Here is a 26,097-nt window from a genome sequence, read left to right on the forward strand (position 1 = left end):
TTTTGCATAACAATATTTCAGGTTTCAATGTATCCAGTTTGGTTTTTTTTAAAAAAAAACTCCCCTGGGATGTATATCTCAGACCCTTAACATTCCATGATCAAATTAAAATATAATTTCATCTTGGAAAGATCCAATCATGATTTTGTGTCAAAGCCAAAAGAAATGAAAAATCATAATCAAATAACTGAAATGTACACTTATTTATAAAAAATAAAAGTAAAAAAAAAACACCAACAAGTTATAAATAAAGTAAAAATAAAAATATAAAAAACACTGGCTATGGGAAAATCTGGAACTTTGAACAAGAAAAAGAAAAAAGGGATGCAAAAATGAAAAAAAAAAATGAGAAACCAAAGAAAACCTAATGGAAAAAAAGAATTACATGAATGAATCAAAACTAAGGGAAAGAGAAAAATGAAAACAAAGCAAACAAAACCATTTCTGAAATAGAGACTTGCCTAGACTTCAGACTGACTCCCACACTTTTTCTCTCCCGCAAACTGAAATCTATTCTCCATAAAAATTAAATTTAAAAAACATTAACTACTAGAAATGATAGAAACAAAAGTAAGCAAAAAAGATGTCCTTTTGATATGCATGTAGGATAAGATAAAAAGTCTGAAGAGCTCCTTAGCCTCTAGAAAGGGCTATGGGGCCCAGATGTTGCTGCATATTTTTCATTCCGTTTTTCACCCCTGAATCCACATGGAGTATCGTAGCGGTGCAATGTCATCTCTTGGAGGGAGCATAACTAGATTTTCCAGTATTTTCCATTTAGTGGAATTTGGGACTTTCTCAAAAAAGCAATAGGGATGTGTTATTTTACTTTTCATTCAGGCAAAAAATAATGGCAATATCAGTATTGTTATTTCACTAAACATCAGTCTTGGGGGAGAGGGGTGCGAAGTCCAAAGAGAGCTGTTATAATAACAGCTTCCCATCCCTGCTGTAGAAACTTTCCCAGGTATAGCCACATTTTCTCATGCAACCTTTCAACTTCTAGAAATAAGCAGTCATGGGTTAATTTTAATGCTGACATTCATCTGTTGTTGGATTCTTGTCGGCTATCTTAAAGACTTTGGTTCAAAGATAAGAGAAGGAAAAAATTAATACAGCATGTAAATAAGTTTAAAAACCACCCTTCTCTAAAAAAATGCCTTCTCCAGGAAAGATTTGGAGATAACTTACCCTTGGAAGAGTTGACAGACTTTGCACCACAAAAACAATGGGATTGCCTGCATTTTTGATAGCTTCCACAGCTTCTTCATGAGTAGCATTCTGTAGGTCTGTTCCAGACACCTGCAGAGAAATGAGCTCATTTAGATATACTTCTCCCAGATCTCAGTCAGTTGAAAGACTTGAATAACAACCACAAAGAGCTTTACTAATATCAACAGATACCCTGATTAAAATGTTAATCACAGCATCAATACAACAGCTAATCAATGACATCAAAGACATTTACAAATACTTCTATTAGATCGATAAAAATTAAACATTTATACAAAGACTGAATTCTTGGACATATTTTTATAACATTGGGTTTATTCATTCAACTCAGGGCCAAATTAAACAATATCTTGAATTTGTTTTCCTTAATGAGCTGCCTCAAACTTCCATTACAATCTGAGCATTTTGCTTCATGTTCGTGTATATTTTGTTTCCTAATATGTGTTTAGACTGCTCAAATATTTCCTGTTATTCTCTGACTAACTGTTTGGCATTACAATGCTCTCCTCTTGACTGCACCACTCCACAGAGCAGAGCCTGACAACTGATGGGAAATAAGCTTCTTTTCAGGAACCCTTCTGTTACAAGATCCCTAAAGAGAAATTTCCCATGAAGTAGTAAGCCCACTTTCTAGTCTCCTTGTCATCAATAAGTCAGAAAGAAAAATTATTTATGCATATGTTTCTAGTAGAACTTATTAATCTCTTCTCATGTAGATAAGCAGCATGTGCAGTTCTCCATAGGGGATACGGGCCAGCGCACTCAAAAAATACAAATACCACACTCACAATTCACACAATCATTATTTTGCATTCACACATAAGATAAACAGCTAAAGTCAGGCTGTAAACATTTACTAAGTCTGTAATTTGAAGTCAGTAGAATCTCTCTAAAAATGTGCTTGAGCCTGTTCAATCAGGCAGATGCAGACAGCTACAACCTTTTAAAATGGAAGTCTGAACTTACTTCAAGTATTTTATCTCCTGTTTTGAGAACCTTTGTTCTTCCTGCTGGGCTTTCTTCCAAAACCTGCTTGATAAATATTCCTCTAAGCTCTTCTCCATTCTTCAGGCGTTTTATAACTGTATGTCCACCAACAATACTGATGCCAAGAGGTACATGGGGCTCCCGAAAAATTTCAATTCTGTATGGGGAAACAATGCTCTGAATACAAGAAGCTGGAGCTAAATGATTTTTCCTAAAATCTGTGACCTATCCAAATCCAAAGCACCTGGTTTGTTCTATGATAGAACACAAAATGAGTGGACCGCAGCTACAGGTTGCATGATACCTGGGTCCTTCATTTCAGTCTTCCCTGAATTAACATCATTTTAAAAACCCAATCCCTTTAAAACTTCAAGAAAGTAAAAATAAATCACAGCTTCTGATCTGTATGCCTGCTTTTAATGTCAATTTTCTTCACTGTAGTCCATACCCCTCAACACATTAATATAGCCCACAGACCACTAAATGTCACCCAGCCCCATGTAACCTACCCCTTTTAAAACAAGATATGCCATTTTCATGGTGTGAGTTACAAGAATCGTACAGGAAATCCTTCCTAGCATAACTGTAGATGGTGTACAACTTCTTACTTCTGTTGTGAAGAAGAATGATTCTTATATCTGTGTTACATGAATGTTTTGATTCTATGTATAGTCAGGAACATCAAACTATAATGACTGGATAAATACATTTAGCTTCCATAGTTATTCCTTTTAGGTTTCAAATCAAATGTTAAAACACAAAATATTTCTATTACATTTATTTATAAGATCAAATATCAGACAAAGGAACAAAACAGAAAAACAAGGAAAATGTACAACAATTCACCCAGGAAGGTACACAATAATAAAGTTTAAATTAAAAGGTAAAAATAATATTAGTCCAATGAATATTGGCGGTTGCCACATTTTCACTATAACAAGGCAGTATTTGGCTACGTTTCTTGTTAGCTCTTGACTGGTATCCAATAAAAGAAGTGGGGCTTAGCTTTTGTTCAAGTATTAGATTCCATGCCAATTTGGCACATGGAGCAACACCGTCCAAAATATGTCATTTTGTTTATTTTACAGTATACAGCTTGTTTCCAAAGTCCCAATGAGTTTCTTTATTCTATTCAATATATTTACAACTTAACACTTGGCACACTTGCGCCCCCATCTTCCCGAGGGGTTTCCAGTAGCTTTTAGCTCTAGTGGTCCATTTGAAAGCTATTTTGAGATTTACTATATCCCCAGAGTCAGGTTCTATTTCATGTTAAATGGTGCACATTTTTTGATGGTGGTTGTCTAAATATTCCACCAGGCCCCACAAATCTGACCTCTTCCTGAGCTCTTATCACATCATTACTCATGCTTTAAGATCTCTTGTCCTGACTCCTTGATTATGCTTGCCTGAGAAACAGGCTTGCTCTTTTTTTGATTCCAAGATGAATTTCAGGAAATTCATACAGAACAACACTGCCAGTGCCTACTAGTCATGACAGCTTAACTCCAGTATGAGGGGCAATTTTTTTCTGGAAACCAATTACTAGACAGTGGATTTTCCAAAGGCAATACCAACAGAACACTGGCTTATAACAGATCCAGCAGTGCTTTTATTAGATTTTGCTCACTCTGAAGCTAGAGCAGTTATGTTTGTTGTCATAAATCATATCTAAAAAGCAATCAGGTGATGGGCCAAATAGGTAATTCTGTGTTGCCTATTTGGCCCATCATCTGACTGGTTTTTAGAGCAAGAAAACACAGAATTATTCCATTTATATCGTATTATTTTTGACAGAAGGAAGCCTTATACACAAACACAGGGAAAACTGAAAAAAACTCTTATGCAGTTATCATCATTTATGCTATACTCTGGTGTATGCTTTAAGTCTGCTCCACACCCCTGTTCCTAAAACCTGTCATTCAAAAATCAACTCAGATTGTTTGATGGACATGGGCTATTAATACAGATGGAAAGGCAAATGAGATACTCATTTGTGCCTCTCATCTAAGTTAAATGGCTTCACTGCAGAAGCACACACTGAACTCTGTGCGTATTGTACTTTTATTTCCTCTCTTCCAGCAGATTCTCAACCAGACCTTCACAGCTTTACAACAACAACAACAAATCCTCAAGTTCAGGGTTTAAAAGTATGATTCCAGTGAGCATATTCTATTGATCTGAGGCCCAGATGCATCTCTCTTCTGTCTTGTAGCCCCCAAATGTAAAACTACTTTGAATATTTCTGGACCAGTATCTCTTGTAGTGTACTGTGTATTTGTGGATATAAATGTGACAATAAAATAGAAGGAGACAAGCATTCTACAAGCTATTTATGAAGAAATAACCCCAAATCTACTAACATATTCTCAGTAAGAGCTACAGCTCATTGGATTTCACTGGCAGGTGCTCAAAGCTTAAGCATCTTTCTCTTTTTTTAAGGCATATAATTTCCTTAATTGAAACAGATGCTAATAAGAATCAATGCATATGATGCAAGCAGCTAGTAGAATACATATAGAAGAATATATAGATGAAACTAAAACAGTAAACTGCATAATCCATTGCATTAAAAACAGGCAAGTGTAAAAGGTTCCATACATAGAATACTTAGTTTGGGTCAGTCAAAATTTGTCCACAAAGAAACATATAAGTTTAGGCACGGACCAAAATGCTCATGTTTTGGGCAGAAGCATTTTGGGGAGGAGAGTGGAAAAAAGCCAAGGACACTTAGGTAGCTAAGGGGAGACTGGGGGTAGGTGGGCCAGGTGGATATGCCATGTGTAAAGTCAAGTACGGAAAGGAAGGTACTGGAAAATCAAGGGTGGGCTGGCTGGTTGCATCACCAATATCCTTGGCTTCAAGCATGGCATATCTAACCACTTCCCTTTCTGATCTTAGCACATCCCTTTCCCTACCTTCCTTTAGCTGCTACGTATTTGCTTGGCTCCAAACAAGGCATAAGGGAAAGTAAAGAAAGGAAGCTGCTGGGAAGATCAGTGGGTGCACCAGTATAAGGCCATGTGAAGGAAGGAAAAGAGGGGTAAGCTGTATCAGCCTTGCCCTGCTCACCCTGTAAGCAGATTTTGTTTTTGCTGAGACCTGAAATAGCTAAAATGTTCCAGATTATATGCTGAACCAGAGCTGAACATCCAAAACACAGTACGTTTGTTTCAGATTTGAAACAAAAACACTTTCCATTTTGCACACAGCCTTACAGGAAATTATGTAAAAATCAATGAAACTGATATAAGACCATTCAGCAGAACATCTGATAAACATTAATTCTATCTTCAGCATTTTACAAGCAGCTATTGTCTCACCGCTCTTCCTGAATGGTATAAAATACGCAAGTGATCAAGCCAAGTGCCTCCAGCAAGAGATTAAAAAGGAAAGGCACATGCATACTTCATGATCAACAGCCTCAAATGATTTCTAAGGCAAAAGAAATATTGAAATATTTATCAACATACGTTTGGGGTGGTCCCCAGTGACTGAAAATTGGAGTTTCTTCGCCTTCTCCTTCTTCTCTTTCAGGCAATTCACTAAAGAAAATGGATATAATATGCGACATTTATATACATGTGTCACATTCTTTATAGATATCAGAATTACATATTGCCAAGAATCCTCAAGTTTCTTTGCCTTTTTGTAAACGTTAATGAAAATGGATCACCTCCGACTTGTTTATTAAACAGACAGTATCCTGCAATTATTCTCTTAATTAAGTATATGATCTATCTCTACAGAAAGAAAGGCAATAATTTTGTGAGTGAAGTTGATATGTTTCAGTGTGTAGCAAGAAAAGATTCTACTGTCATGAACATCACCATCATCATTAGTCATGAGAAGTAGAAGAAATCAAAGTTAGTTGAAGGATCCCCATGCTGGTTGGGGAATTCTGGGAGTCGAAGTTGCCAAGGTTGTGAAACACTGATCTATCCAATTTTCAAGATCTTAAAAAAGTGAAACAGTGATGGGCCTGTTGGTATTTGGATAGGAAACCAGTAGGAAATCCTAAGGCTGTGGACTAGATTTACAATACACACACACACACACACAGAGACACAGACACAGACACAGACACACACATAATGGCAAACCCCTTTCATATTTTGGTCAAGACAGCAACATGGGTCTTTTTATGTAATCACCAGGAATTAGGCTTGACTTGACAGACACTCTACTCTCTCTTATAACACCTTTGATCTTAACAAATTAATATGCCTACCTTTGCCTCCAACAGTTATTTAGATGATAAAACATGCTACCAACTGAATTAAAACTGTAATTATTGACAAATCATTGCTATAATTTCTCATCATAGGTAAAAAGAAATAGTTCTTCCTCTTATTTGTATTCAGGTAAGTCAAAATTACCAACATATTTTTAGTTGCACATCACTTCATACCTAGACAGCACTACTCTAAGTAGGGCAGAATCTTGGATGCTGGAAAGATCAGTATCTTCATTTTTCAGTTTATATCCTTCATGATCAACATTAATGTATAGATCTTCTTTAGGGTCACTTTGCATTGCAATACCTTACAAGAAGAGATTTGTTATTACTCCATGCTCTCAGATGCACTTAATTAAGACTAAGTGTAATAATTGACAACCCTTTCTAAAAGGACTATTCCCTTTAGGATGATCACTAGCCCTTTTCGGGTACTTGCCTGAATGTATGAAGGATTGAGAGTGAGAAGAGAATGGGGCCAGACATACAGCCTGCCTTCACACATTCAGTTAAGTGGTTTGAAGGGGAGCAGTATTCACCTGAACAGCTCTCCTCTGTCCTACAATCATAAAAAAACCAGGCCCCTGATTGTGATAATACAGCACTTGTCTTCAAGTAAACTCAAAGTACATCTGCCCTTCAGACTTCCCAAGAGAAAGCAGATAGAAATAGGGAGGATGAGAGATGGGCCCAGTGTGTGCACGTCTCATGCAACTCCTTGTAGTGAGAGGATGAGCTTGCATGCTTGATCAAAGTATTTGGCCTTTTCCTACAATATCTATTGCCCAGCTGCTAGGCTGGCATGGTCCATATACAGTACCTCCAAATTCTAGTACTTCATGCATTATACCAAGAATTCAATATTCTTACATTAACTGATTGTACAAAATAAGAACTGCACACACAATCTGACTTCCAGAATGTATGCTAAATAACTGGGGTCATAAATAAATAAATGTTTAAATGTTAGTAAACTGAAGTTAAATACTAATAAGATGGAAACACTGTGGTTGAATATTTTTCTGTTCTAAAAATGAGGGTAATTGGATGGGATTGTACTTCCTAACCCCCAGCTCTGCAAGAACAGGTTTAAAATTTGGGAATACTTGTGGATCTATCATTTTTGATGGATAACCTGTTCTTAGGTAGGATAATTTAGCTTATCTATATTCATACACTGGTAGCCTCAAGATATAATCCTTCCTACTTGCTACTTCTCAATCTGCCCTTGAGACTGGTCTAGATGCTACAACCAGCACAGACCTCATTGGATGGCAGACTGCTTTACACAGATTCAGGATGCTGATATTAGTATATAAAACCTTAAAAACTTCATGGAATATCTTCAATCACATCAGCCTTGTAGGTAGCTATGATCTTTGGGGAAGCTTTCTCTGTCCATGTGATAGATTGGGGAACCATGCAGAATTGGGTTTTCTCCTCAGTGGCATCTCTCTTATACATAATAATAAGCCCAAATTCTGAAATATTTTAGCTATCTTTCAAAACACACTTTTTAATGTTAGCCTTTTTCAGCCACTAAACTCCCACTAATGCTTGTCCTTTCATAGATAATTTTAGCTCTGAAATGTATTTATTTATTCTGAATACTTGCTCTTTTCACTTACCATCCAGTATAGGATTTGGTTGGCTGTATTCCACTGAAACACCATGGAATAGTGAATTATTACTACTGTTTTCTTCATTCTTCAGTAAAGAAATAAAGGCAATTCAGAATTGAAAGTCATTGACATAGCCCTATGCTACCAGAAACAAGCTGAGTTTAATAGAAGCTGGGTTTTAAAAACTGACATATCATTAAGGCCTGCTTTCCAAAATCACTAATGGCTGCTTTGATTATGCTTTAAGTATTATGTTAATGGCATTCAGAGAAAGCATCTGAATATTCTTAATGATCTTCAGACCATTTAGATATTGTATTTTAAAGTGCTATAATAAGAGAATAGTAATATTTGCACTGAATATATGACATCACAATACTATTTACTATTCAAATTCATTTGTCCTTTGCTTTTTATATAATATCTCTAAATACCTCTTTAGCATTAAGATCTTCTGCAGGATTCAATTCCACTATTTTAGCACAGTCTAGTTCTTTATCCCACTGCCTTGCAGTTTCAAAGTCCATCTCAGGAGATGAAGTTAGTTCTCTTATATCTGCTGGCAGACATATTTCATAATGCTGATCCATATCAAACTCTTCATCCACTAGCATCTCTCGTTCTTCACCAAGATGTTCTTCCATAGGCTTCAAAAACTCATGCATTTCCCAGGATTCCTTATCAACATCTGTTTCATTCTGCAAAAGTTGAAACTGTCTCCCCAAATCCAAGATTGGTTCATCAACAAGTTCTTCTTTAGATTCATCTCTGAAGTCCTACACAAAACATCAAAACAGAGCTATTTAGTGATAGACAGACAGACAAACACATAGATGATTTCTGGCCCAGGAAGATGCTGGATTTTACAAAACATTTTCATATTTTTGAAAAACATTAATTTATAAACATAATTTCACACTTAAAAAATAAAGTTATCTAGTGAAATTATCTTACAAATTATTATTATATATCCTGCTGACTGAACTGCTTATAAAGCAAATTTGGGTGAACACAGGGATATGGAATTTGCTAAGACCTGAAACACAATGCCATGCATGGTTACTTGGAAAAGACCCGTCTGTATCTAACTATACATTGCGGCTTGAATCACTTTGTTCCCACATCTTCAATATTCAAGACAGATCCTTATACTGTATCTCTTTGGAAATATAGGATATATATTATCCTCTTTTTGAGGAGACACCAAGGGAACATAACAAATTTTCCATGCCACATCAAAGAAAATCAGTTTGTGCTACAGGGCAGATTTCACACATTACATAGAGGAGCAGGAAAATTTTAAACGTTCTCTACATAAATAGAAACATTATTTTTTCCCTCTTGATTTACAGAATGGTGTATCTTAGGAATGACTACAACTGATTCAAATAAATATTTAGTATATCTCAACTCAACTTTCATTCTCCAAAAACCTTTACATAGGACAACTGTAAATGTAATGGAAATAAACATGAATAGAAACCTTTGGAGCTGCAAGGAGTATTGATGACTCAATATTATTGATTGATTCTTGAGATACTGAACTTCTGGTAAGTCTCTTGGTTTCCACAGAAGAAGTCCCATGATGTTTATTTTCACCCTTAAAAAAGCAAGTCACTATTCAGGAAAATATCAAACCCCAACTTTTTAAAAAGAGAAGACAATAGCAAGAAACCAGCTTGTGGACAGAGAGTAGCAGAAAGGCTACTCCAAAGAAATGCAGAAGGTAAAATGGAAAGTTAATAGTCAATAGTCCTAAGAAGAAGTATATAATACAGAAAATACAGATAAATGTGAAAAGAATTGCAAGATACAATAAGCTAAACATATGGGCTGTATAAAATTATACCCATATCCTTATGGCACACTAATTTATTTCATCTACTTTAAATTACTTCTCACAAATTCCTATGTTAATAAAGTTAACAAAAACAGTTTCCTAGCTCATCATTATCTATACTTAAGCAGCATATTTTAGTATAGTTTTAACTTTTTAATTAAATGTTTTAAAGTTTTGGAACTAGTGAATTATCTAGGAATATCTGATGCTATGAGAACTCACAGCTAACTAGGTGATAATTGAACAGAAACCACAGACAGACCCACAAAAGAACAAAATATTCTAAACATGTTTAAAGTCTTATATTTTAAAAGTTGCATAATATTTGCAATTTTATACATCAAACTGAAAAGTTTCCACTCATTTAAGATTATGATAAATTGTGGCACAGTACAGGTATATTATATGTAATCCATTCTGTAGCCAATCGTACTCTGATTATCTATATAGTCTAAACGCATTTATATAGATGAAGTGTGTATTTTCTTTTAAAACAACATCAGAAGTTCATTAGTTGGGTAATACTTTTAGGACCAATAAAAATGACCCTGCTCTATACATTTTAGGTAGTTTTTCTGGCTCTAAGGCTGTAATAAAATTTTGATTTGATATAGGTAGCCAAAGGTAGTTGATTTAATCTCTTGATTTGCCAATATAAAGAGTACTGTATTTCTCTTTATCACTGCTGTTTGCCAGGAATATATGGTCTGGGATATGGTTAATTGAGTTTGCTCTTTGTCTTAGAATGCCAGATAGTAATAGTACCTTTTATTGATTAGAATGCTACATAGAATCTGAAAGGTGCACTGTGTCTAGTGGCCAGTACATTCAGTCTGTACGTTGCTCCTTAAACTGTCTTGAAATCATAAACAATACAAACATTATTTTGGTACTATCCAGCCTAATGAAGAATTCTAGAAACCTTGCACATTCTTTTGTGGCATTGGTGTGGTCCTAGTAAAACTATTACCAAACTATAGCTTTTGGATTTTCTCCCATGGATCAATATGCTCTTTGAGTTTTGTTTGTTTTTTCATGTACAATGAATACCCTTAATATTCTACACATGCATGAACAGACAGATCACGCAAAGTCAGGCAAGATGCATGCAGCAAGAAAAGATCTTCAACAAAGACCTAGGATTATCAGTAAAGTTTGCCAAAGAAAAGGCAGAATTTTGATTCCATTTGAGCCATAGTAGCATAGATTATTGCCAACAGAATCTTCTCAACAGTAGCATTTTCTCTTTTCTTAAATCATAATCATAATCTTAATTGCTTCTAGTGTGATCTCTGTTTTCTTAGATGACTCCTGCTGTTTTTGTTTTCTGAATTACTGTTCTAATTCCACTGTAATTTTACATCTTAATTGTAAGTGGTTCAAAACAATTTCAAGAGTCCACTAAGGCAAAAAGTTGGGATATAAATTTGAAATAAAATTTAAGCAAATTAAAGTGATTCACCTTTAATTAAGTGAATTAGAATTTATTTAAATTTTTAATATATTTTTCAAAATGTATTAAAAAATAAGATAGAAATCCTGTCTCCAAGACAAAATGTTTCTGATTCTTTAGCATACAGTATCTGGACTTCTAATCATGGCAAAACTCAGAAAGAGGATAAAAGATCCGAAGAATTTATGGTAAAAAATATTTTGTCTCCATCAAAATCTTGGTGACTTTTGCTCAAATTGTTAGGCATTACTGAATTGGAAAATGCAAGTTATAAAACATAAATTTAATGCCACTTACCACCAAAGGTTTGCAGATTCCAAGGTGAACTTCCCCTGGTGGCACAGATTTCAGAACTTCTACAGCTTCTTCTAGAGTAATATTGTGCAAACACACATCATTTACAGAGACCAAGCGGTCACCAGGGAAAAGTTCACCACCACGTTCAGCCACTCCACATGGCACAAGTGAACTGATCACAAATGCTGTCTTTGTTGGATCTAAAGGATCCTGAAAAGCAAGCAAGAAGATACAGTTTTAAAAAAAATACTTTTGTAGAAATGGTATTCCAAGTTGTCAGCTATATATGTTTACTCATCTTCAAAATATCCTGCTACTATATTGCCTAGTCATGCTATAAAGTTATAAAAATGTAAAAAGTTCACCAAGCTAAATTGATAAAGGAGGGTAAGGAAGGAGAAAAAGGCTGGTATAAGACCACAAAGAGTACTTGAGCTGGTAAATGCAGAAACACCAAATTGAACTAAGAATGGCAACCTAGTAAAGTAGTATTACAGCATGATGATGATGATCAGGCCACACTACAACAGCTCAAGTATTTAGAGGATCACCTGTAACGGTCCACTAGCTCAGACCTATTGGGCGCTGCAGTATTCCAATTTCTTCAGAAATCTGACATTGACAAATAAGTGCTGAGAATTTTCAAGGACTTCCTAGCTGAAATATAAAATGGGGGTGATTACATGGTTTAAAAACATGCTATCTGAATGCATCCCAATTCATACTTTCTCCTTCTTACTTTACACAATTGCTCTCTTATTTCAGTACAGACTGGTGCTGTAGGTCAAGAGATTTGAAAAAGCTTGCTTTAGCGGAATAATAAAAGAAGGGGATTACTGACAGAAGCAGCTTTATTCCCATTTCAGTTATTTAAGGTGAACAAAGCAGCTGAGGTCTTAGCTATCCAAAGTGACCGCTTTTACCGCAGAGAACAAAACAGAGGCCAGGCCTAGCAATTTGGGTGGATGTAAAGAGAATGTACTCTTTGTTTTTCTTCTCATATGCCTCCTGTTGATTTTCACAGCCCATTATTGCAACAATTACTGTCAAGTGGCAGGGAAAGAAAGGGAACAGGTCATACTTCTCCAACTTGCTAATACCAGATGTATGGCTACAGCACCATTATTGGATGTGGTTGCTTCGAATTCTGGGCACTGTGGTTCAACCTGGTCATAGCGTCAGAATTCAGGCAGCTTATTCCTTTTCCATTGTCTTACATGAGACCTCCAAACCCTATCAGTTTGTACCCATTCTTCCAAATCTACCACTAGGGTTGCACAGATGTTTGCCTCTCTCCATCTTCACAGTAAATATGGAGCAGCGACAAATGTATATGAAAGTCCAAGAGTCTTATTTGGCACCTACTATGATCACATTTTGGCATCGTACAAATACCTTGCTTTCTTTTTAAATATATTTTAGTTTTAAACTGATTTTACTCACTGAGTTTTTCATGATAACCTTGTTACTCTTATTGTTCTTTTCATTTAAAATAGAGATGTGAGCCATCTTGAGAATTGTGACATACAAAAGCAATTAGTTTTATTATATGTATATCTCACCTGTCCTCCCAAGCTCAAGGTTATCCCTCTCCAATTTTTCCCAGTAAAATAATGCTGTGAGTTAGTTTGAGTTGAAAATAATTTGACCAAAGCCACCCAGTGAGATGATGGTTGAAGATAGACATGAATTCTAGTCCTACATTATAACCACTAATTATGGAGTCAGATTATGGGCCAATTTAGCTCAGTGTTGTCAACACTGACTTGTAAGAGTTCTCTAGGATTAGAAACAACTTTTTTTTTCCAGTCCTACCCAGAGATATGGAGAATTTAACTGTAGGCTACAATATATGGATTGCAATCATCCAGATGATCACTAGAGGCAGCAAAGAGATACAAAAAAGTCTGATTTCTGCAGCCTAGATATGGTAGCTGTAGCCATTCCCTAACTCTAAGCCTAACAACCTGTATGCAAATCACATGTGCCACCACTGAGCCATGTTGCAGCCCACCTATAGCGTGGCCTTTGCAAAGATCTCACAGAGAAATTTTTAATTTCTGTCTTGCAATATTATTTCCTTAAACCATATTCTTACTGATCTCACTATTACTTTATCAAGTCTGTTTATATCTGTGACTGTTCAGATTTGACAATTTATTCCCAAAAGTAAAGACAGGAAATTCCTTGTGATTGGAGAAGTATAGGAAACGCCATGTTCAAACCAAGGATCCTGGACATGGAATCCCAGATTGCACTCAGAAAATAAGAAATATGCTGAGTTAGGAAGCCAACTGAATAATGTCAAACCATCTAGGAGCTTTGATTAACTGTACCTAAATAGTGCAGAGCTTTTATGCTACTATGCGCTAATATTTTACCGTCAGCAATTTTCGAGGGCAGATTTAAGAAGTGTTCTTATGCCAAAAGGTTATGCTGCTGTGATGATGGAACAGTCAAACCACTGGCCCATGTCTTATTATACTGTTTTCTATAGAGACTTGCACAACAGTTTAATAATGACTCTCATCATTCTTTTTCTGGATGATTAGATGAATTTTATGTACATCAACAGAAAACATCCCTTTGAATGCTTTGCACAGTTCTAATTGTTACTGTTAGCAATACTAGTCAGTTACCATAATAATAAACCCAATTTTATTTGATCAATTTGGAATGGAAAATTTCCTCTTTGTGTCCTTAAATCTAGCATGGATATAAAAATATCCATAGTTGAAGGACTAGGCTCTATTATTAGACACAGACTGCTTCTGCTTCCATAGTACCCAACCCAGGAGTTGATAAAACTGCCCTGATTCTTTTATAAGTGCAAACATAAGGCATAATATTAATAAGATGCTCTTTTTACATATCAGTCAGTCATTTTATTTTAGTCACTGACCAGCAAACTTTTTTTTACATGATTTTCCAAGAGTTCTATTTTGAATAAAGCCTGCTACTAAAAGTTATTATGTAAATTAATAAAAGACAGTCAAAGGATTTAAAATCTTTAGCTAATAAGCTGTGGCAAAACCAATGATTTTCAAGTAGAGGGAGCTCTTGTACAGGAAGAGAAGAGAAGCTACAGATTAGAAAATTAACTAAAAATATTCTTATGCTGCAGAGAAAACTGATTGTCCCCAAAACATCTGAATGGCAACTGAGCTGAAGGTAAAGAGGCATCCATAAAGCTAACTGATAACTGAACAATAAGAGGACCAGAAACCACATTTGTGTTCAAAGACTTTGGAACTTCTTAGCCCTTTCTTCATAAATTGTTTAGGTCTTCCTTTTTATTACTACAATTAACACAAAAGGGCCTTATTTATTTATAAATTTATTTTAAAAATTTATGAACCCTCCTTCCATTTTGTGATGCCAAATGATTTGCATCATCTAAAATTCAATTTAAAATTCAGTGCACCAATTAAAATAATTAAAACTAACAACATTAAAAATATCCTCTAAATTAAAAGGCTTCTGTAATAGAGATGCTCCAAGCACTTTTCTAAGTTTTTAAAACGTAGGTCCAGTCTCAACTCCAGGTTGTTCTGTAACATAGGCCTCATCACAAACAAAGTAGAGGTAATGGCCAAACTTGATGCTTCTATAGCAGGATCAGCAAAAGGTGTTCTACCAAAGATTCAAGAATGCATGGAAGTAGATGGTCTTTTATATAATGTTGGCTTATGCCATATATAGCTTCATACATTACAGTGGGCAACTTAATTTGAATCCAGAAAGCCACCAGGAACAAGTGCAACTGTTCCATCATCATTAGCATCGTTCACCTCCCCCCCACCCCTGCATTTCCACTGGGGGCCAGAGGCAATTTGGACATCTTTGTGGCTCTCTCAAAAGCTATAAACTAAGGTTACAACTTTGGGTTATTCTTAATAAAAACACTACCACTATCATTTTGACTTGTTCCAGTTATATACCTAAATTTGTGATATTCTGCAGTTCATACTTTAGACAAATTATCATTTGTAAATCCCCTTTATTACTGAGAATGAATGAAAGAAATAAAACTCAATTATACAGATACTACTTCTATTTTGTTTTCAAATCCAAGGAAATACACTGTTAGCTTCTGATTTCCTAGCTTTGTGGTATTTCAGTGAACAAGAGATAGTCTCAGTTGTGGTCCTGAATATTACTTTTCTCCTTGTGTTTCATGCCTACATCTAACTTACTATTACCAAATGGTCTCTAGAGAAAACCACAAAGTCTCACAGTGCAGTTAAGGGTACATTACAAACTGGTAATATACTTTTTATATTACTGTCAGCTCTGTAAGGTAGACCAGAATAAGAAACAGATACTGTGCAAACCTAAAACCACTTCTATTAGAAAAGCTACAATAATAGAAACTTGCTTGTCTGAATGTGCTTCCCTTCCTCCCTTTTTTATCTTCATGTGAATTAAGGTGTGTGTGTGGCTGGGTGGGGGGTGGGCGGTGGGCGGTGCTGAGATAAATCACTTTCTTGGCCTGGTTTCAAGCCTTATTTATCTGATTGTTGCCTTGGTAATGGATCTTCTCCTGTCCTTCAAGGCCATCCGCTATATTCACTACAGTTACCGAAGGTGCATTACCAAAAGTTCATTCTTCCTGAATTTTCTCAGATGACAGGAACCATAATGGCTTTATAGATACAAAATAGTATTCTTCAGTATTAGCCAACAGAGGGCACTAAAAGACCAAATGAACCAATTTTGCTACTCATAACATTTAATTGTGTTCAATCATTAACAAGATTTTATTCTTAATTTCCAAAAGACCTGGACTACAGTATGATGTTCCACCAACATGCAGTAAGGGAAAGCAGAATTTGGCAGGCTCAGATACAAGTCAGTGTAGGAAAGGAAGAAGCCAAGATAAGGGGTGGGACAAGCTTCTAAGGGAAAAGGATAGAAAGGACCGAGAGGAGGAAAACATACTAGAGAGAAGAAACTGAGAAAGTTCAGAAAGTGGGAGCAACAAATCTACCTTCAAAAGGCTCAAGGCTTCTGGCAAAGATACATTCTGAAGCAGTGAACCAACCCGATGCAGGCTGATACCTGACAGGTATATATTTTGGTTATGTTGGGAATAAATCCTTGTCATGTTGAAGCCCCAGCAACTCCCTTATGCATTCCTTATTGGAGAGGAGTTGTCAGTATAGATTCTTACACAGCCTCACTCCTCCAATAAACCTCAGCAGAGTACAACTCATACCTCTATTTATTCTGAAATTTCAGAATTATTCAGGAACTTTAGCTTTCCTGAGAACATTTATATTTACTTAATATTTCATTTTTTAGAAGCACACACAAGAAAATGCCAAGGGTGAACCAGGACTTGCTAGGTTCTTTCAAAGAACATTGTTTTGGTAGGACTAGTGCTTATGGTTTAGATAAACACATTTCCTATAAAACAGTTGGCACCCTGAAGTTGCAAAATATCTACTGCCACAAAGATACCCAAATATAAATACATGAGCTATAACATTGAACAGTTAAGAGACCTCAAAGCAAGCAGCTCCCTGTCATTTGTCCTATCCATTTTAAATTACTATCAGAACACCTTTGCTAGTTTCAACGTGTCCATGCTGCAAATTATATTGCAAAACCAAGAAAAACACACATTAGAGATCTGAAGCTGTAGTAATGCCACTGCATTTTTCAATATACTATTAAAAGAACTAAGGTATGAAACCATTTCTTCACTGTTTTGTATTTTCTACATTTTTCTCAGAGCTACTGTACTTTAATTACACTTAACCCTATAAGGTTGAATATATTGTTGGCAGCAATCCTATACTGACATACACCTGGTTTATATAACTCTCCTAAAATTAGAAGGAATCTTTCTCTTCTTGTCTGTCACATATAAAACAGTTCTGTGAAAGAACCTTCATATTGTAACCACATCCTGATATTGCTAGAAAATTAATCAATTCTATGGCTGGATTTCATTACAAAGACAGAGTGGTGAGTACAGTGAACTTAAGGAACATTGCAAAGTACAGAAATAAAACAATAGAAACCAGACAATATAAAACAAAGCAGAAAAATCACAAGTAGCACAAAAAGGAAAATTCAGTTCAAACCAAATACTTCATTAAATAAAGCAGTCTTGGTGGACTATCTAAATATTATGACAAAGTTTGTCATAATCATCTCATTATCTCCAACTGCACCCCAATCTACACATTACTCACCACCTTTCAGGCCAGCCAAGTTCACAAGATTAGTGAAAGAGAGAAGCATATGTACTGCCTTGAGCACCCTGAAGAAAAGGCAGGGTACGAAGGTATTAAAAAGTAATAAATGTTCTAACTGAAGTTACCAAAATTACTCCAAATAAAAGCCAATCAAAACCTTCCTGACAAGTTCATGTACCTTGTTCTTGCCCTCTCTTTCATGGGTGCAAGGGGTGGACAAACTTTTGATTGGCCATAAAATACACTGAATTATGGGACAGGGCAGGGCTATGATACATAACAGACAACAAGCTTCACACATGTAGCCATGATCAGGATTTTTTTTTTCTTTTTAGGAAGTTGTGAGGATTGTTTTGCTTTTTGTTAAAACCACTTTAAACATACCTTAGGGTTCAAACTACAGTTTTCACATGTTTCCTGCCTCAAAATGGGACACTGTATATCAGTTATTGGTGATACAGCCAATATGAAATTTACAGACAGTATGGATGTGTTATAGAGAAGAGGCCCATCTTAGCTTGTATCCAGTTTTTAAATCTAAAATAGTACATGCATTGCAAACAACACTTTCTGCAACACGTCAACCCAAAAATAGGAAGGTCTTCCCTAAAACAAGACAACACTTCTCTCTAAGCATGGATCCAGACACACACAGACCTCCTTCATCTTGGAGACGGCATAATTTGTGTGTGAGTGTGCCTGAGAATTGAAATCTGTGATTGTAGAGAATATATGTAGCTCAGGATAGGAAGGTTCGATTGTAGGAGTTCTCTGAGTTGTTACCTAAATGCATCAGCATATGAAAGTCAAGCTCAGAGGACTTAAACAAGGGAATCTTGTCTAAGCAAGAATTATGGAACCAGGTGTATAATTTTAACAGAAAAGGTTTCTTTAGGAAATACATGGTGGGGGTAAGCAAAGCCAGGCATCTATTTAGCTTGTCATGCAAGAGTCAGAGAGCAAGAACTCTTTATGTGCATTTATGCACCTTGAGAACAAAGCCAGAAGGAAGACTCCAAGATTAGCAATATCATAAACAAAGAGCAAGCAGAGTGAAAGAAAGAGGGGACACAGATTAAATCACTATCTCTTTATCTACACTCTACTGACCCTTGTGGTCAGCAGTCTGTGAAGTGCTGAACAGTCAGTGCCATTGAAGTCTTACTTCTAAACTTCCAACTTTCTACTCAATAGATTATTGTGAGGAAGAGGTCATGGCTAACCAGTGCATCAGAATCCAAGGGACAGGAATAGGCAGCATGTTTTGGAGAGTGTCTTCACACACTCATGAGTAAAACTCCTTTTAGCAGTTTGGTCATGAGATTTCTGAGACAGAATCATTAAAAAATGAATATTTGATCACATGGAAAACATCTTCTTGTCACTGGCTCACTAGCACTATCAAATCCCTGGTTGTATTTCTCTGGACATACAGAATGAAGGCTAAGGCCATAATGATCAGACAGCTTTAATATGACTACAGAAATAGAATTGCAGCATTCTGTAGAGGCAAAGAATGAACTGTGACATAAGCATATAAGCTATTTAAGGCCACTACCTTTGACTACAGAAGAAGATCTCAGTCATATGAGAAATGGCCATGTTTACAGTTCCAGACAGCCAGTCACACTCTTGCAAGTGATTAAGAGAGATTTTACCACCAACTACTTTTCCATTTTGCTTTTCCAGTTTTTGATTCAACATTCTCTAATCTCGACAAACTGAGTCTTCAATGTCATGTTGGGGGTATGTGTGTATGTGTGTGTGTGTGTTTATATTATGTGCTTGTTTGCATGGGGGTAGCACACTTGTAGGCAGATACACCTGCTTGACTTGCTAATTCCTGGAACATGAGGAAAAAACATGACAATCAATTTCCTGCTGCTGCTGCTGCTAGGAAAAAGACAATTCAAATCAGTGTTGGATCGTTAGCAACCAAAAATAAAATTATCAGTATAATAATGCTATTGTACAAATCTATAGTGGGCTATATTTAGAATACTACATATAGTTCTGGGTATGCCACTTCAAAAGGTGCAGAAAAAAAGATGATCAAGATGGTCAAGATGTTGCACAGTTTTATCACTGAAGAAAAAAGATAAGTAAAGAGTTAATGACTGAAGCATGTAATTATAAATGTAGACAAAATGGAAAGGTTTTCTCTGCCATTCCTAACACTCAACTAGGAATCATCCAACAAATGGTAGGAGAGCCAGGATAAATAAAAGGAAGCATTTCTCTACAGTGTATATAAATTATGGAATTCACTGACAAGAGATATAGGGATGGCTAACAACAGTGTCCATATCCTGATGTCAGATGCGTAAAAAAAAATCTACACTGTAAACAAAAGGGTAAGTATAAGAGCTAATTGTAACCAAGCCTACATATCTTACTCGTGGAAATTTAGAAGAAACAGGATGTGAGTGTGTGCCTCTGCATACATTTAGAATGACTACCCACTTCCCAGTGAAGAGAAAACAATATAGTTAAATAAAAAATGTAAAACTGGTGAGTTATTGCTATGACTTTGCCTCAATCTTAAATTGTATACATGCATTCCAGCTGAAGGATGTTTTTGGAACAGTGAAAGACAGACTTTGAAAAATAAAAGATGAGCATTTATTGATCTGCAATAAAGACTATAGCAATGAATTTCATAAGGTTCTGCTATACATCTGGCATTAATCAAGGCTTCTGTTGTAGAAAATGTCAGTAAAGATCTAGGGAAAAATTACAAGACAAAAAAAAGAAAAATAACTACAGGGAGAATTAGCAAAAGAATTGGTGCCTAACATTGCTTTCTGTTTAACATGCTGGCCTGAAAAATCCAGTTTCACTTATAGAATTGAAATAAAGCTCACTTTTTTCCCCTTCATTCATCAGTTTCAACCCAATAACTTAAACTAGATATGGTCTTTATACTAAAGAAATGAGGCCATCTTAGGAGATAAACTACACAGTAACTTCTCAGGATTATGAAACCAAGTCTTGACAGGATTGTTCAACCACAGGGGCTCTCAGAAATCATGTTTAATTTTGAAAAAGCAGCAGCAGCAGAAATATGAATGTTGCTATGGCAGAAATTCAGATTACTTTAGTCCAGTAATAATTTGTGCCAGTTTGCTATTGAAGAGAGACTACAAACTATGAAATTAAACCTAGCATTAGTTTCTCAGAAAGACCTGCATATTTCAAGAACATAAAAATCTGTTTCTTCCCAATCACTCGGACCAGCCAGAAATGTGTAGTGCTGTGATTGTTATTAACAGTTCCAGCATCATTAACGTGAAATATAAAGCAGGGGCAACTTGATGATAATGTTGTGTAATTGCCAAAATTTAATCTGCAGAGTTTGCCAACATAAAAGCAAGTAGTAATTACATGAACCACCACCAAACAGAAGTGACTTCCAACAGCTTTGCTAAGACTTGAAACAGCTCTCCCATATGGATTAGAACCCAAATCGATTATTTCTGAAAAGCATACAAAGACAATGAATCATTTATTGAATGGGATAAATGAAAAAGAACAAAGTTGGGACATTCACAGACGGGATCCCATATTCATAGTATTCCAGGATTAAAATTAGTTACTCAAGCTTCATTAGTTCTATTTTTATATACCTCAAAAATAAAATAACTCCTCAATTCATCTTCTCTGTTTGGAGCACATTCCTGATTCTCTTCCAGCCATCCCTTCAAAATGGCTTAGATAAGCAGCTGGTCCTTTCCTCCATCAGAGCTATGTGCTCCCTAAGTCTGCTACTTCCTTTGGTGACATTCCATGTCCTTTCTTTGGTCTTTTTCAACCAAACTGAAATTCTTTATTTGGCTCCACCCAGATATCCACAGAGCAGTTTGTAAAACTGAGACCCAAATGGACGAGATTTTAAAGTTGCATGTCTAAAGCCAGCAGGGAATACTAGGAAAATCACACGGTGATCAAGGGGAAGAACAGTTTTATTTCCCTGGATTTGCATTAGATGATAATTAATTAGATAAATTAAGATGCCATCTTAGTTTTTCCATCTAAAATAGTTATTTTACTATCTGGTATTAGTTACATCTAATATTACCCCAATATTAGATGTATACGGATACTTACATCAATCAACTACTTAGCAGCCACACTTGATTCTAGGTTTCATATATTATGCACCTAATCAGTTGAGGAGGATTTCAAAAACTATTTTCTAATTTACCTACAAAGAGTACTTGCAATTTTGATAGTCATCCAGTAGCCTAGAAGCAACGTGCAGAGAGTTTCTCTCTATGTAAAAAATAGTGGGAGCCATAAGAGGTATGAATGAACAAGTCTGCCTAAGCAGATCTAAGACAAGTGGAATCCAGCATGGAAAGTACAAGGAAAAGCGGAGTGCAGCAAGTGTTGGACAGGAGAAACAAGAAATAACTATTTTTAAAAGAGAAGCTCATTTATAATTTGATTAGGAAAAAAAACCTTGTTTAAATGTTATGTAAGAAATGGATGAATTGTCTGAAGGAGGAGAATGTGGCCTTGGAGAATGTAGCTAACCCAAGCTAAAATAACTGCTGATGTATTTCATTCACACTCTAATAAAGTGTGATGCAAGTTTTTAAAATTGCCCACAACACATGAAGGACAAGAACACCTGTGTTGAAAAGGCTGCTAGAGGTTGCTAATAGATTGCCCTAACTATCTTTCTTCAACTTAGTGCCTTCCAGTTGCACTGGCAGTATGACTATGCATATGGGAACTAAAATTCAACATGTCTAGAGGACACATAATCACAGAAGGTTGCACTAAGAAATCAATACAATGGATAGCTATGTTGATCAGAGATAAGAAACAAGGGGTCTTCAGTTCTTTATGGCATAACATTCTTCACAGATCTAGAACAGTATACATTAGGAAACATCAAAGAGATTAAACATAACAGCAAAGCCAACATACCATCTAGTCCTAGGCGAATTTCAAGACATGACAATGAGATGCATATTGAAAAATCTCATGCTTTCTTCTCCTAAATGAATTTGTCTCACTCTTCAACAGGATTAAACATTATAATGGTGCAGTATTGTAATACTAACCAGGGTTGGTAAGTATTTAAAGCCTGGTAACATTACGGATCGAATTAGCAAAATTAAAAGTAGAGATGTGATAGTCTTAATCCTGAAGAAAGACAGAATTAATAAGTATGTGCAATGTTTTTACCCATTCCTGACCTCTCAGCTACAACAGGAATTCTGGTATCTGGTAACAAGAACACTTGGTACTGCCGATTAACACTGATCTACATACTGTATTTTATTTAAACTGAATGCATAGGAGTTAGAATGAAAAAAACACCATGATATTAGCTTGCAACCAAAACTATATTCAACAATCTAAATAAACAGAATGATCCAGCAATTTTCCAAGCATTACTGACTGGTTACTTTTGCTTGATCTGATATTCTACTGTCTTTGCCATCAAGCTTATATCTAAATGGTAAGTTTCCCATACATTATGTACAGTGCCTTTTTTAAAGTATCTGAACTAGCACAAACTGAATACCAGCCTTAGACAATGTACACCACCAAAGAAAACCATTAGAATTCAAGGGAACCAAATAAAAACTTAGTGCCGTACATGTAGTAATGATCTGGCCCATTTAGACTACAGTACATACTGCATTCATGGAATCATATATTTCATATAAGAAAATTTTTGAGTCATTTATCTTTCTAAATCTGTTGCTTCATTTTAACAAGGATTTGAAATTCTAGCTGAGATAATTATTTTTGACCAGAAATTATCAAAGGCCAAAATACTGTATGCGTATATTGTATTGTTGGCAGATTATTTAAGTGTTTGTTCCATCCCAAGACCATTATGAAGTTTATATGAAAAACAGCTAAAATAACTAAGTATACAAACCAAGTAAAGTGAAATAATCTCAGCAGTGCTACTGAGAAGTTAGTTACCAGGAGAGAACTCATCCAAAATGGAATTGTAAGGGAAAAGTAAGGGGATCAAAATAAATTACTCCATCTAGAATTTAGCTACCACATTTAACACTGCTTCGTGTTTAATTACACAAAGAAATGACGAGAAAAACATCTGTGTTAATGTCCTGCAACTCTACGACGTCTCCAGCTATCTACTATCATTTTTTTTCAAAAAATGCTTCAGAAACAGCTTTCTGCCAAACTGTTGAAACGCCTTTGCTCCACCTAGGCCTCCTTACTAGAAACAGCTAGAAACAATTTTCTGCTTCCTGCCTCTAAAAGATTATTTAATTTAAATAATTATCTAAAGATATATTATTTTTAAAAAAGTAATGGACACATATAGAGCATGACTTCCGAAATTCTTTCTGGTCCCTTTACCAGCCAGCAGCTGTAAGAGTCTCCTCTTGTTTCTTTTATATAATGCATTGCATTTGTGGGTTTCAGTTCTCCACTCCTGGTGTGTGTGTGTGTGTGTCTGTACGTAGTGGCAAGCAAATAGACACATCTCTACATGGTCTGCTTCAGGTCACATGACTGGAAAGAGAAGTAGGGAAGGACACTTTAGAATGGAGCAGCTGGCAGCATTCTAAGGAACTGCCCAGCAACCTCTCCCGCAGGGATGCACTGGAGAAATTTTTCTGGATGTTTTTTCTCTGCAGACCCAACTTGATCCAGTCCATTTTCAATCTTGATCTTTCTTTTGGCAGTTTCTCCCCCCACTCCAAATGTGGTCCTTTTCCATTGCTCTTTTGGAGAATCATTCTGCAGACAGACCGACCAACGGTGTCCCAAGGCCCTTTCCAACCTTCCATTGGATTGCAAAGAATAAAAAGAGTTTGAGGTACATGAATTGTCATTCTATGAGAATCAAGACCCTCCTTGGGTCTCTAAAAATTAAAACCTCTAATGACAAGAGAAGATGCAACTGCAGGCAACAGCTAAGTCTAGGTATAGCCAGCATATGTTTGAACATTTGAAAAGATAGTTTCATGTTAGTTCTTTGGCCATTAGCTTCTGGACTATTAAATTAATACATCTACAAAGTACATGAATGCAGCCAAATATAAAGTACCTTCAAGAAAGCATAACAGTGAAGAAATGGGAATCATAACATAGTGCTTAAGGGGGCTACATTACAATAGCTTGTGCTGTATATCTCCCCCCTTTTTAAATGGCATTTATCTTTAATCCGTATGAAATGTGGAAGATAAGTAGCTACAGTTTTGCATCCTTCACATCCCAGCCAAATCATCCAGAAAATAAAATGTCATCCTCCACTAAAAGAACATGTCCAAAATTAGTGCAAAATGCATACTGTTACAGATTCTTTTTGACATTCCTATAAAACTAAAGCCTACAAGCAAATTATTCCCAATCCACCCATTTTGGGATTCCCTTCACCTTCCAAACGCATCTGGCATTGCTCATGGTGAGCAACAGCATACTGGAATAGACAAAGACAAGTGAGGAATGGCTAAGGATTCCAGAAATACAGAAAGCCTCAAATATGGCCTTTGTTCTCTTTGCAATAAACCTCTGTCCTGCTTTGCAAAAGTGAGTTTTACTTTGTGTGATTTATTACGTAATTACAGCAAAGAGATATTAGAGCTCATTAATTATCTCAGAGTATAACACTTTTAAATTAAGTTATCAGCCATACAAATGTCACAATGGATGTCACTTACTCACTTTAATATATAATGATATATTGCAAATGCTGCTGGAAAGAGAGGATATTTTTCCAGTAAGCTTTAGAAGCAAAACATGTGGTCCCAATCCTCTGCATTTGGATTTTCTCTCTATTTGCACCTGCCAAACACCAACACACAACTTCTTACCCCCAATATGCAATTATACCATGCCACTTTGGGATATCAAAATCATGTGAAGCCTGGTTTCATTTGTATCCTACAGTTCAACTTTCTAGAAGATCCCAAATGCAGTAATAATATCTCTAATATGAAAAAGATAAATACATATAGACATAACGTAAATCTATTAAAAATGCAAAACCCTCAAAAGTATTAACCGAGAATAATACTGCATAATCCTTCATACTTCAAAAGCATGATTGAACACGAATGTCTTAACCTGTATCCTAAAATTTGCAGGAGGACAGAGAAAATGAATCTGTAGTCATCGTGGTGTCACTAAACTAGAGTTCGCACCTTCCCTTACCATTGTCCAAGGTAGCCTCAACTGTTTGCAGCAATATTTTAGCAATATCTAGATAGACAAGCTAAAAA

General features: G+C 35.9%; 1 protein-coding gene across 2 annotated transcripts in view; it reads right to left on the minus strand.

Moving 5' to 3' along the window:
- The window catches only part of PATJ (PATJ crumbs cell polarity complex component), a 154,657-nt gene that overhangs the window by 82,847 nt on the left and 45,713 nt on the right, over positions 1-26,097 (minus strand). For both annotated transcript variants that reach the window (XM_088154302.1, XM_088154301.1), the window contains exons 19-26: positions 11,670-11,879; positions 9,563-9,679; positions 8,514-8,855; positions 8,086-8,164; positions 6,632-6,764; positions 5,694-5,765; positions 2,200-2,377; positions 1,192-1,302 (exon numbers count right to left, since the gene is read on the minus strand). In XM_088154302.1, coding sequence (XP_088010428.1) covers positions 1,192-1,302; positions 2,200-2,377; positions 5,694-5,765; positions 6,632-6,764; positions 8,086-8,164; positions 8,514-8,855; positions 9,563-9,679; positions 11,670-11,879 — 1,242 coding nt within the window. The remainder of the gene's footprint in view (positions 1-1,191; positions 1,303-2,199; positions 2,378-5,693; positions 5,766-6,631; positions 6,765-8,085; positions 8,165-8,513; positions 8,856-9,562; positions 9,680-11,669; positions 11,880-26,097) is intronic.

The sequence above is a fragment of the Python bivittatus genome, unplaced genomic scaffold (assembly GCF_059951505.1).
Source record: "Python bivittatus isolate LINGU-HERP-01145 unplaced genomic scaffold, Pbiv_v1 ctg000700_np1212, whole genome shotgun sequence".
Lineage (NCBI taxonomy): Eukaryota > Metazoa > Chordata > Lepidosauria > Squamata > Pythonidae > Python > Python bivittatus.